General features: G+C 41.9%; 1 protein-coding gene across 2 annotated transcripts in view; it reads right to left on the bottom strand.

Annotated features, from left to right (window-relative positions):
* Positions 1-14,698, bottom strand: part of ARHGAP26 (Rho GTPase activating protein 26) — a 2,838,701-nt gene that overhangs the window by 569,575 nt on the left and 2,254,428 nt on the right. For both annotated transcript variants that reach the window (XM_069652460.1, XM_069652459.1), the window contains exon 18: positions 13,399-13,558. In XM_069652460.1, the coding sequence (XP_069508561.1) occupies positions 13,399-13,558 (160 nt within the window). The remainder of the gene's footprint in view (positions 1-13,398; positions 13,559-14,698) is intronic.

The following is a 14,698-nucleotide window of genomic DNA, read 5'->3' on the forward strand; positions in this document are numbered from 1 at the left end:
TTATGTTGTTACATTCCTTACTATTCCTGCTCCTCCCTCCACACCATCTTTGCCTTTTTCTGTCCTCCTCTTCAGTCTATAGACTGGCTTGACCATGGCAGGAGAAGAATATGCCAATTTCTCGCAGAAGGTACCAGTGCCATAACAAACACTGCAGTGGTGATTTTCACAATATAAAAGCTTATTAACATGCTCATAACATTCGACAATTATATTTAGAGAACAATGTAGACAGCCAGGGATGTGGACATGGTCACCATTTCATATTCAAGGGCATGCACATTTTCAAAACTGTTCACCAGCATAGACAGGGAGACAAAAGAAGGAAAAGGTGAGATGAATTAAGAGAGCCATTCGATGCCTCCTAAACACTTGCAAATGTAGTACCCCTGAGGTGATCGTTTATTGAACCGTCACCAAACTTTCTTGTATGGTCTGGACTGGTGTACAAAGTTTGATCCAAGCAGCCAGTCTGATCCTGTAGAGCACAGGGAATAAATGTCATCAGATGGAGAGGGACTTCATGATATAGATTATGAAACCACACCGGTAGTCCAGGCATACCGCCAAGAAAAAGTGGTATGTGCTTGAAGGTGGCACTTGCACCGGTTTACTCAATAGAACTGGAAACAGTTCTTTAATCTAAACAATTCATCTCAGTGGGGGCAGTCAATCCAGATGAAATACAGACAGAATTGCTAAGAATAGGGGTTGGGGTCTCACTTAACTTTTCAAACACTACTCAATATTTAAGTACTAATACCGGCGCTAACCCAAAGGTGGTTACTACCCCTGCAGTCCACCGCCTGCACAAAAGTAACATAAAATGTTCCAGAAAACCCTGAGGAAGCAGTGGTGCACAACGAAACAGTAAACAAATACCTTCAATCAAATGTAACAATGTATACAAACTATATTTACATGTTTAGTAAAAAAACAGCAATCAATTTTTTCACATTTTATGAGAAATTCTAAAAATGATAATTCAATAAAACAATATAGAGAATGACAACAGCATATAGTCTATACATTCAACAGATAATGAAAAAGCCTAGATTCCAAGATCGCAAATCTTACAAGCTCATTAAATTAAAGTAAAAGAACAATATGAACAATCAGTGTCGTGTAGGGGTCTGCAATAACGCAACAGGTCAACCACATCAATGCATATTGGGTTATCCCTTCATCAGGAAGTGAGACCCTCTTATTTCAAGGGAAGTGTGTACATATATAACAGTTGTCATCCTACACTATGCAAAAAGTCAATTCCTTACAGTGAATTTATTCGGTATCGCCGTAACTGCACTAACATTGCCTGCTTTGACCATCATTGTGCAGTGACAGCCAGGGATTTTTTGAAACAAGGATATGATAAGAGAACGATTGAAATGGCTTATCTTCAAGCGTGTGGAATGCCCAGGGATACATTACTATATGATAACAGTTCCAAAATTGTCACCAATGATCACCCTAGACTCATTATCTCATTTGACACTGCTTCTAATGACATTCGAAAAATTGTTGAAAAACACTGGCATGTTCTTACTCTAGACAATGACTTGAAGCCTATTTTGGCCAATCGTCCTACATTGACGTACAAACGTGTGCCCTCCTTGAGGGATAAACTTGTGTCTAGTTTTTTACCTCCAGGTGGTAAGAATCAGTCTCCGACTACCTGGCTCCCAGCCTCTTCTATGGGATTTACTAAATGCATGAAGTGTAAACCTTGTGCCCATGCCACTGCACAGAAATCATTTGTGCACCCAATCACAAAAATTCAGCAACGGATAACATTTTCTATAAATTGTGATACCGCTTTTGTTGTTTATGTGCTTTCCTGCCCTTGTTTGAGATGGTATGTCGGGAGTACGACATGTAAATTTAAACTCAGAATTTTACAACACTTAAGAGCCATTAAGAATGCTGTCCTGACATACCTAATGACCAAACACTTCAAATCTGAACATGATAATGATGTGAAAATGTTAATGTTCTTTGCAGTGGCACATGTACCTCTTCATCCTAGGGGAGGCGACCGTATTTTAAAGCTGAGACAACTTGAAACCAGATTTATTCTGGACTTTGATACCAAGTATCCCAAGGGTCACAATGTAGACGAGGAGTTGTACTCTTCCCTGGGCACTTGAGTATTTGTTCTTTACCTATGCATGTAATTTTCACCATTTTTGCTCTGTTGTCCTCCTTTGCAGCCTCTTGTTCCGGCAGTGGGATGTCCACTTGGATCATATTTTTTGGTCTACCTGTTTGTTTTTGTTTAGTTTTTGATTGATTAATTTTCTTCATTCTTTCCCTTTTTTCATTTTTCTTTTCATGATTTAGTTGGATATCTTGCAATGCAGGGGGAGCGATACACATAATGTTTACCTCACTGGGAGGTCCATATGCGGTTTTCTGTATGTCTGTGATTTTTTATTTACTGTTTTTGTTTGTTGTGCTCTAATCCTTGATCTTGCCTGTTCAGCCGTTGATTCAATTATGTTTGGTCATGTGATTTTGAGCTTTTAACATTATGTGTCTATTATCATCCCCATTATGGTATTTACCTTTGGGCATGTTTTTGCTGCTCATGCACTTGCACTTTAATACATCCTCATTTTATGAGGTTAGATAGACACATTGTTGTCTTGCTGCTAGTTTTGCATTTTGCACAGAAAAATAATGTTTCCTGCACTGGCACTTTATTGGACACTTAATGTTGGAATAGCCGTATTCACTGACCATCTTCTCAAATATTTTGGCTGGCTTGTTGTTGTTTTTATTTGATCTATGAGCACAACATGATTCATTGGTTTATATTATGAGGTTTATTAGTATTTGCGGTTTTACTGTGCATGTTCTGGCTATGGTAACATTCCCCATATGTGTTCATGATTTTAATATTGGATGATTGCTATCCCTTCATATTAGTGATCTGCTAATATGGAGTTCGGACTGTTTTTTATGTGCATATTTACTGCCTTTATTGATTATGTGCCATATCGGACGATAGATCCAGCCGATTTAATAACTGTGTATACTTATTTTTAATCAAGGCTTAATGTAATGTCAGGTTTGGGAGTGCATATTTTACTTTGTTACGTTACTGGCCATCTATAATTGGCCGTACTACTGTAAAATGCATATAAACTATTTGTGCACTGTGCACTTAGTTCTTAGCCTTTCCCCTATATTTTTATTTGCATGAGGGGTTGGCTCAGTGCTTTTATTATTGGCACGATGAGTTTCTATGCATTCCCACTGCCTTCCAATATGGCCGCTCTTGTTTCCTCACGTAGACTCAGTTTGTTGATGTCACTGACATAGTCAGAGGACTGCTTTCTACTTGTGTATTTGTATCTGCTAAACTTCCTTCCCCCCACGTGATCAAGCGCTCAGTGTAGCGCGAAACGCGTTGTCTGCAGGCTGCTACACCACGGCATCCTGCTTTTGTTTGTTTCTATGTTGTTGCTGCTGACGTGTTGTATATCGACTTGTACAATGCATTTTTCATTTTTCTAACATTAAAGACACTAGTAATTTTTACATTGTGTCCTTCGTGTTTTGTCCTGACTTTGGAATATGGCATTAGTGCCTTGGCCCGCGGTTTCGCCGTTTCCTCTTTCTTTTTGAATATATATATATATATATATATATATATATATATATATATATATATATATATATATATATATATCGAAAGAGAAGAGGAAAATGAACCGCACTCTCCGCAGTCAAAATAAAACAATAAATGCCCAATTTCCAAAATGGAAAAAGCACAGCGCACAACACTGGGAAGGTCATAAAAAATTATTTAATGTTGCACAAAGAAATTTGTTTAAAAAAACAAAAAATACAAAATATAGCTGGAACAGTAGCAAAAACAGAGGCAGGACGCCTGTCAAAACGGCCCGCACACAACGCGTTTCACACTCAACTGAGTGCTTGGTCACATGAAAAGACAAGGGACTAAAACATCTTAATAGTTGATTACCAATATAGTCCTTTAGCTATGTCTATGAAACTCAAAAAAGTGCCTAGGCAGATGGAAAGAGCAGCGGCCATGATGGAATGAAATGCTATAGTAAAACACCAACAATCAAACAGCACATAAACAATTGAAAGCGCTGCAAGCAAGGTCATAATTCCAATGTCAGTAGTAGCAGCCAAGCAGTGTATATAGGAACACATAATTCCAAGTGGAAGCGCAATGTATTAAATAGCCACATGAAAAAAACGAGTGGCATAAATCTTGATCCTCTTCAAAAAAGGGTATAAATTTGTAATTCCATTTAACTGGAGATAAAGTGCAAATGCAAGATGTTATAGCAGCAAAATAGAAGTGCAAAAATTGCAAAGTGCATACATAGGCAATAATAGCAGCAAAGTAATGTGCAAATTAAAGTGCAAATAATGCAGGATGCATATACACACAATTGTAGCAGCAAGGTAATGTACAAAAATGCATAGCCAAGGTCACAGTAAAATTGCATATACAGAAAGAAATGTTGAACATTCTGGCTGATGGAATAAAATGCGATTGCATAAATTTGTAACGACATAATGAAGTACAAATACAATGGTTGAAAGATAAAAAAATACATGATATAGTATTCTGGCCCCATTAAAAGATGAAATAAAGTGCAAGTGCATAATAGTATAATACTGTGCAAACATGCCGGGCCTAAAATGCAGAATGTCAGCATCATTAAAACCTATCTAACAACCTTAATACTATGCAATTGTACAGGAACCAGAGTGACAACAATAAAATTGCATAAAATGACAAAGTCCATGGCTAACCAATTAAGAGGAAAAGATGTAAAAACATTGTGTACACCTAGAGATCAAGAATCCAACACGAGCTATAAGAATAGGGATTAACTACTATTGGCCAATATCAAAAATAGTAGTTAATACTAATGCAAAACTCAAAAACCATAATCCACTACAGCACTACTGACACAAGAAAGGCTGAGTTACATAGACAAGAGAAAGAAAAATAAAAGAAAAATAAATATAAACAAGGACAGTAAAGAACTCAAGTCCCTAAGGGTCGTGCTACAGCAAGAAATAAAATAGTTGAACATAAGCAATCTGGACACTAAAACACCGATGAAATAAGGTGTGAAGTAATACAGGCAGGCCAAGGATATAATATATTGGGAGAAAAAATTACCAACAGAGGAAACCTACGCAGACAACAAATACAAAAGAAGAAATAACATAAACATAAACCATAACCACCAAATTTAAGTCCCCAAAAATGTATAAAGCTCCTCATCAAGGTTATGTCCATCGGGAAACTTGGTATCAAGATCCAAGATAAAACGTGTTTCCAGTTGTCTCAATTTTAGGACGCGGTCTCCACCCCTAGGATGGATGGGAATATGTGCAACCGCAAAAAATGTAAGCAAATTAACATCATTCTCATGCTCCTGCTGGAAGTGTTTGGCCATGGGGTACGCAGGATCCAAGTTTTTGATGGCCCTAAGATGCTGGAGAATTCTGAGCTTAAGCTTGCAGGTAGTATATATATATCACACACACAAAAACATGACTCAACTTGATAATTCCAAAGTGAAATATAAATAACCTTAACCCTAAAACCCTAATAATAGCCTTGTGACAAACCTGCTTATTGTTTACAGAGCCTTCTCTTAATTCATTTTGTTCTGCTTTTATAAAATGTGTATTCTTGGAATCTAGGGTTTTTCATTATCTGTTTAATCTATGGACTATATGCTTGTTGTCATGGTCTATATTGTTTTATTGAAATGTTTTCAGAATTTCTCATACTGTCAGAATTGGCCACATCTCAGATTGTAAAATCCAGTCCACTCAATAGCCATAAAGTGCATACAGTAATTGAGGATTATTCATTTCCATGAACAGGGGCTCACATACTGACAACCACGTTCCATTGTTCAGGCATTGGAAGCAATGAATTTTGATGGTTCAATTATGAGGTTAGCAAATATACATAGTTTTGAAAGTCTTGCCTGATGGCTCACTCCCATATTTGGAGTTCCATTGAGGCGGGGAAGGATCACATTGCTCTGTTTATTACTCATTTAACACTGTTGTTACATACCCATACCATCAACGCAAGCCTGGAAGGTAACACAAATACAACAGCAAAGTTCATTCATAAATGATTCCTTCAGCCATCAAGATGTTGCCCCACCATCAATGAAAGGACTGTTCCAAACACTGGTCCCATAAGTCCTCATATCCTATACATCATGCTCATGGCCAGAACAATAACGAGATGTGCATAAAAAACATCTCTGTTGGGCTGCTCAGCTTAACAGCAGAGGCCAAAAACCCATCCAATACACCCCATGGAGCCTGCTACACGTTTGCCCTTACTTACACTCACCTACTTCGTCCACCCCAGGTTCACCATCACCCTGTGCACCAAACAATCACCTAGTGACAGACCTAAAACCTCAGATCCTCCCACTAAATCAGCAAAACAAAATCCTCACTTTTGCACCCAATGCACCTGCACACTTACTGGCGTTCTTGTAACTAAACTAGGCAGTTCCAACTTGCCGCTTTGACTTTGCCACCACCACTTATTGTAAGATACTACAATTTCATCTTGCGATCATCCTCCAAAATTAAGAACCCACATTGCTAGCCTTTTTCGTATTTAACCACTCTGCAATTGTCTCCTCATCTAAGATTAAGGCAGTCTGGAGACCCATTTTGTTCCCTTTCTTCTTGTAAAAGTGGGACTGATTCATGGCCATCAACAGTGCTCCCAACGTATCAAATTCCTTCTGAATAGATTATCCAAGTTGCTTGACTGAGACCCATAGTTTGCCGCATTGTCAAACCACTCCAAACAAGCCACCACAGGAGGTAGTTAGGAGGTACCAGGGGTAGTGTTAGGAGAATTCATCCAATCAGGGTGTGCCTGACGGTGTCCTGCAACAGTGAGGCAAGACCCTGATTTGATTACTGCCGTAGAGGAAATGAACAGCAAAACAAACAATGCAGTATCCTTACACAAATCAGAAAGCATGCATTTTATAAGAACATTTTGGTCAAGTTGGCTTTTGGCAATTTTAAGCCAAAACCGAAAAGTGCCTTAGACCCAAACAACAACGGTCACAAAGAACTTTCTTTCATTAACGTCTGGATACTGCTGTCTGAGATATACATATAATCATGTAACTGTAACTGTGGTTTTGATTCCAAGTCTGATTTGATTGAAAAGTTGTGCTAATGTCTTTGCTGTTCTTCCAATTGATTTTCTGGTTCATATATCTCACAATTTCAAGTTGTAATACCATTTATTAAGTTTGTTATTGGTCACAATTACATCATTGTGACTGATCCCATATTGATGCACTGTTGTTTTTGTTATTTGTTGTATGTTCCAATGGCCACAGTTACTGTTATGAAGAAGCTGGCGCAGTCAGGTAAGCAATGTAACAGTATTTATTTAGGTTACATATAAAGGAAGAAGACCCCCAACACTCAGAGGCTCCTCTCCTTCAGCACTTTCCTCCAACTGACCAACTTAGAACATTATACGCAAGATGCAACCAGAACATTCCATGACATCACACAGCGCTGTGACACCATCATATGGGAAAGCATTGAAGGCTCCCTGCTTCCCATAAGACATCACAACACATCTCCCTTTCTCTCATTTTTTTATTTTTTTTTTAACTTACCCTATGAGCTTAAATCTTTAATTCAATTGAAAAACCACACGCACTATTTCCAAACAACCGAGACACACCAACTAACAACAAGACACTCCAGCAACAGTCCCATGACGTTCCACACATCTATACATGGGCTCTCCTCACAGTGGCAATTCTATATTCCACACATGCCCTCCGGTCAAACGTACAGCTCCTTTCATGACTGCCACAACTCTGACAGGATCCGAATAAAGAGATTCTCCTTTCCTCTTGACAACTCCCTTCCTTATCCTGACCCAATCTCCACACTCCACGCGCAATTCTTTCTTCCCTCTCTTAAGATTTTCGCGCATGACCCATTCGGATTTCTTCTTCACCAATGACTTCCTCACTTCATCAACAACCAGATCCGTTTCTCTACTCCTACCAAGCCATGGCGGACATGCCACGGAATATGGCTTCCTGCCCCTCATAAGCTCGAACGGGCACAGACCTGTTGTCGCATGTGGCGCCATCCTCAAAGCCCAGATCCTATTTTGTATCATGGCTACTTTATCCAGACCACACTCCTCACCCATCCGAATACTCTCCATCACACACCTATTCATCCTTTCAACTACCCCTTTGGATTCGGGATGGTACAATGAAGTTCTTTTGTGGTCAACTCCACACTTCCTTAAATAGCTGGTAAAGTTACCACCTATGAACTGGGGACCATTGTCCGTCAATACACTTTCCGGTAACCCTTCATTGGCAAAAATCTCCTGCAATATCTTTATCATACTTTCTCCGGTGATGTTTCTCACAACCTTAAAATGCACCCATCTAGAAAACAGGTCTACAACCAGAACAATGAATTTTCCACGTCCGTAACCTAACTCCACAGGACCTAGAATATCCATGGCTATCTCGCTCCATATCCTTGATGGGAGGCCCACATCCACCAACGGCTGCTTCTTGGCCACAACTCCCTTTCCACTCTTGATGCAAAATTGACAATTAGCTAAGTAATTCTCAATCTCTCTATCAAACCCAGGCCACCAATATTCTTCTCTCAACACCCCCTTGGTTTTGGTAACGCCAATGTGACCACAATGCGCTAGCTCTATCACCTTTTTCCTCAACCTTATCGGGACCACTGCTCTTCCCCACCTGAATAAAATATCATCCATGACAGACAACTCATCCTTCACTTCCCAAAACGGCTTCACCCCCCTCTGCCAGATCCACTTTATTCGGCCATGCCGTTGACATCACATATGGAATTACCCTACTCATGATCTCATCTTTCTTTACCTCATCCAACCACTCCTGTTTGGACACAATACCGTCGGTATTAATAAACACTAATTCCATTTCTTCACTGTCCACAACATCAGAGTCAGCAACTCTCACCCTCGACAAATTATCCGCGATTATGTTGTCCTTTCCTGGAATGACCTCCATCTTAAAACAATGTGTCTGCATCCTAGTGACCCAGCCTGCCACTCTGCGGGAAACTTTATCTAGGCCCTTTTTTTCGAATATAGCTTTAAGAGGTTTGTGATCTGTGCGGATTACAAATTCTACTCCCCACACAAAATTCCTGAATCTTTCTACAGCCCAGAAGCACGCCAATGCTTCCTTTTCGAGAACCGAATATCTCATCTCTGCTCCCTTGAGACCTCTCGATGCATGTGCTATCACCTCTTCAGACCCATCATCCTGCTTCTGGGATAATACCGCCCCAAGTCCATACTCACTAGCATCTACAGTAATGATAGACAGTCTTCTCGTGTCAAAACATCCCAAAGGACGGGCTAAGTTTATATCTTCCTTTATTCTATTAAATTTCAAATCACAGTGACTATTCCACACAAAATCAACACCTTTCCTCAGAACTTTTCTCATCTCTTGCACTTTGTCAGCATAATTCACCACAAATTTTTGATAAAATTCCGTCATTCCGAGAAAAGACCTCAATTCACTCTTATTACAGGGTCTCTCAACTCTCTTTATGGCATTTATCATCTCCTCTTTGGGTCTGATCCCATCCCCCGATACTTCATGTCCCAAATAGTCCACATTTGTCACGGCAAATTTGCACTTCTCTTCTCTCAGCGTGATACCCCTATCCTTAAATATCTTCAACACTTTGTATAAATTCCCATCATGCTCCTCCAAAGTCACTCCACTCACCAAGACATCATCCTGAAAACAGAACACGTCCTTCACCCCTCTCAAAAGGCGATCCATTATTTTCTGAAACACAGAGGAGGCAGATGCCAACCCAAAAGGCATTCTCCTAAACTAGAACACCCCCTCATGCGTCACAAACGCTGTAACTTTTCTGCATGTCTCCTCTAACTCCACCTGATGATAGGCCGACGTCATATCTAGTTTGGAGAAATACTTCCCCCCACCGACCATGGTCAGTAACTCACCCATGTTGGGTAGCGGGTGCCTGTCCACCAACACACATTTATTCAACTCACGCATATCCACGCACAATCTTATGTCCCCTGAACTTTTCTTCACTATTACAACTGGGGAAACCCATTCAACACCCCCAGCTCTCTCGATCACCCCTGTCTTTAACAATTTCTGCAATTCTTGTTTAACACTGTCCCGTAAGGCAAAAGGCACCGGTCTGAGCTTGGCTACGGTGGGCACACTACCCCTCTTTAGCAATATTTGATGTTGAAAACCCTTTATTCTTCCCAAAGTCTCATCAAATACTTTACTAAACTCTCTCACATACTTGCAGGACATCGTGGATGCTTCTGATACTTGTAAAACTTGCTCGGGGTGGTTGGGGTCTAGTCTGATTCCTAAATTCTTCTGCTCTCTCCATCCTAATAAGGATTGTCCTTTTTTTGTTACATACACTTTCCCATCACAACTGCGACCTTTAAATTCAAATCTACTCCACACATATCCTAGTAAATCAATTTTATCTTGGTTGTAGCCTCCCGGATTTATGTCAGGTTCAGACAATGCTGATACCTTCCCCTTCATCTCGCCTTCAAAAGCACTCCTGGACACTAACGTAACTTTTGACCCTGAATCTGCCATCATTAACACCTTACACCCATTCACCGTCAACACGGCATAGGGACGCTCACAATCATCCGTGTTTCCACCACTGGCTACAACATTAACTGTGTTCACAATAACATTTGTCAATGCCAATGCAGTATCTTCTTCTGATGATGCTCCATGATCCTCATCATCTACAAACAGGATCTTCCTTTGGCCCGTTTGGCCAAACTGATAGTTTTTGCAACACGTGGAAATATGTCCTCTCCTTTTGCATTTATTGCATACAGCCTTTCGCCCTGGACACACTACAGAGGATGCAAAGTGCGTCGCACTGGCACATCGATAACACAATCTCTCGCCCCTTTTTTCCTCTCTCTTTTCGCTTCTCTGTGCCGACACTTGGGTTCTCTTTTCTTCTGCGTTGTTCCTTTCCTTCTGCCTGTTCCTTCCTTTCCTTTTGTTCTTCCCTTCACCCACATTCAGCACCTCCTGCTTGTTTTCCTTAGAGTCACTTCCCTCAGTCTTGGAGAGCTTGGCAACACATGCCAGCGAGTGCTCTACACGCTTGGCCAAGTCCAGTACTTCATCCAAATTTGGCTCGTCCTTCAGCCAAAGTTCTTCACGTATCTTATTTCAGTGGCAATGCGTCATGAATTGATCGCGGATATGTTCATCAAAACTTCCTTGAAACTTGCATGTCAGGGCAAGGTGACGGAGAGCGGTGACATAGTCTTCAACAGATTCCCCGTGAGCCTGGATCTGCATGCGGAAGTTATATCGCTCCAAACTTGTACTTCTTTTGGGGTTGAAATGCTTATCTAATTTGAGCAGAGTCGATTCAAATTAATTCAAGTCATCCCCGCTTCCATCCCCTTCCAACTGAGGAAGTGTCTCGAAAATCCTCTGTCCCTCATAACCTAGGAAGTGCAATAGCAATGCCACTTTTCTTTCACTAGAATATGCTGTTCCTCCAGCTGCCCTCATATAGTGCATAAATCCTTTTCGTCACTGGGGCCAAGCAATCTTCGCCGCACCTGGAGTGGGCATGAAAATGGGCGGGCCAGATAAGCCAGGTAAAGCTGCCATGTCTTTGTATCAGGTTTGTTACCCACCCGTCCCCCCCTTTTTTTTTTTATAGTGTGGCCAAAGTATACTTCTTCCAGCTCAATCCTTGCAAAGTTTGTTGCCACAGTCCAACAAGGCGTGTATCTGCAGTGACAGTTCACATCTGGGACTGAATGCGGTAAGAAATCATATTTCAGATGGCCAAATTCAACTGCAGGCTCACATAGACTTACTGCCTTCCCCCGGGTATATTCCTGCACTGCGAGTGCAGTCTACAATCCAATTCACTTGCTCCTCTTTTAAGTGTTTTACGGTATCTCACATCCCTTCCACGCAGATCATCTGCTAGGGGGAATACGGTAGCGGAGTCCGGCGTCTTCCCCACGCTGGCGAGTATGTGCGCAGGGTCGCGGGCCGGGATCAGCAGGGGCGCTAACCGGAGCTAAAGGCACTTACTTGCGCAAATGTTGCAGGGACACGGCGGTCGCTCGATGCTACAACGGAAGCGGAGCGACCTTCCCTGAGGCCGTGATCACTCGACGGCCGCTCGGCGCGCTACTAGGGAGCGGAGCAGCCCTCCTTGAGCCTTCCCCCACGGCCGCTTCGGTCGTTTCTTCAGGGACGCCGGAATGGGGCCTCAGCATCCGCCGTTCTCTGAGGCGGGCCGCTCAACGCAAGGAGGGGGGGGCGGAGCAGCCCACTGCCTGTCACTTTCTTCTCTGGCGGTGCCGTCAACTTCTCCCCAGTGGGGGCTTCCTACCACACGGAGCACTTCCGAACTCCGTCCTCCAGGCTGCTCAGAGGAGGCACGGGCGAAGCAGACGTCAGGAGCGATGCAATCACCTGCTGCAGGCCGCGACTCGACGCCGGCAGATGCTGGGGGTCTCCTTTGACCTGTCTGCGGGGACCTCTCATCCCATCCTCGTCGCCATTGTTATGAAGAAGCTGGCGCAGTCAGGTAAGCAATGTAACAGTATTTATTTAGGTTACGTATAAAGGAAGAAGACCCCCAACACTCAGAGGCTCCTCTCCTTCAGCACTTTCCTCCAACTGACCAACTTAGAACATTATACGCAAGATGCAACCAGAACATTCCATGACATCACACAGGGCTGTGACAACATCATATGGGAAAGCATTGAAGGCTCCCTTCTTCCCATAAGACATCACAACAGTTACGTCACAGATTTAGGCCTTTCCCTTTACTGGCACTCCAGTAGTTCAGCACATTGCCCAATGGCCGCAGGGCAGCATACACCACTTATATAGCATATGCTCTAACTTGGAGGACATGCTGTTGACACTGTGGCACACTGAGGTCACCGTGAACCCTGTGCAAACATCAAACACCAATAGACTAAAATAAGCATTGTCCCATTGTATTTTCATTCAGTCGTCAAAGTACAAAAAAAGACATAAATAAATGCACTATTCCCCTTTCGATCATCCTTTCCAACATCTGTATGTATGTTGTAACTGACATATGTTCTTATGTCCTGCCTCTTTCTGTCTATGGACCTTTATTCACATCTGGTTAATACAGGTACGCCCATGTCATTTGCACGATTTGTCATAAAAGACTATTATCTAAGATCATTCACAACAAAAGCACCTTCTTTTGGCTCAAGTCACAATTAGTCTTTAAAATTACCTTTTCGTGGTGCTCTATTAAAATCTCAACGACAATGTTCTGAAACTTGATGTCCATGATGGCAGCCACTGTTTCTTCCTGTGGTCGTAAGAGCGTTGGCCCGAACACAACACCCAAGTTGGCCACAGTCATCAGATTCTGTTGGTCATTTTTAGCAACACTGTGTGGAAGACAAGTTGAGGGATAAATAACAGCATAGATTTATTTATTCGAGGTGAACAAACTTTTGTAACCAGCAAGGAAGAGTCTAAATCAGCTTTGTGTTTCATTATTACACATTTCTAGGGCTGCCATTCACCAAGTGTGGTGGATCATAAAAGTTATTGGCACATTTTATGAATACGGATTTGTGCAAATAAATACTGCATTAAAAAAAATGACGGTCAATTTTTTAAACTGAAATACAGTTTCTTTGGAGTTAGGGAAGAAAATAATAGTTACTTACAACAATAGTTCTCCAGCAATGGTTTTGCCCCAGCTATACGGATTTCAAACTAGCAAAGTGGATTCTGCTTAAAGGAGGCTGTTAGAGAAGCACTCAACTCAGATCCCGGGGCCAGTCTGAAGTTTGCAAGCTTGAGTCATGGCTCAGCCCCCCTTCCTTCCAGAGCAACCATGAAGGAAAACCTGTTGGCAGTACTAGTCACTGAGGTCCACCTTTGACCCATGGCAAACCTCTACTGAGCATGAGAAATGAACTTTTCCATTTCCATAGAGTTGTTTTTCAAGAAACCTGCAAACCCACATGTACAGTCCCACTATCCTTCTTTGTCCCCCTGTAGGTATATTGTAACATTGTAACCAATCGTAAATATTCTTTTTTTTATTGAGAGCATGTTTTAGTGAAGAAAGTAAAATACTTGAATGTACAATTCTTTAAACTGAACCCTTAAAAAAGGCAGAGTTCCGAGCTGAGTTCCAGTCTGCCCCAGTCCCAGTCAGGACGTGCTTTCTGCTCTCTGCTGCCGAGACCTACAATCTACTGTGTACTATTGTGTATACCTTTAAGAAAAGTGAAAGCTCAACCACCTTTAAAAACTCTTTTCCGCGCGGAGCGCGCACGGGGTTCCGAGCTCAGTTCCAGTCTGCCCCAGTCTGCTCCGGGAGCTGGGGGCTGACTGGCTGACTGCCGCATCAAGGCTACTCCAAGGATACAGAGGTAGACGCCGATTGTCCATCAGCACCTTCCTTTGAACTGCCTTTCTTAACTGCTACAAATTGCAAAAAACTTTGCGCCTTCCTCTGCCGCCTTCTTTTCTTTCCTTACCCATCCCTTTCTTCCCCTCCGTCCCTTTACCTG

This window comes from Ambystoma mexicanum, chromosome 3p, assembly GCF_040938575.1.
Source record: "Ambystoma mexicanum isolate Mex_15411 chromosome 3p, UKY_AmexF1_1, whole genome shotgun sequence".
Classification (NCBI taxonomy): Eukaryota; Metazoa; Chordata; class Amphibia; order Caudata; family Ambystomatidae; genus Ambystoma; species Ambystoma mexicanum.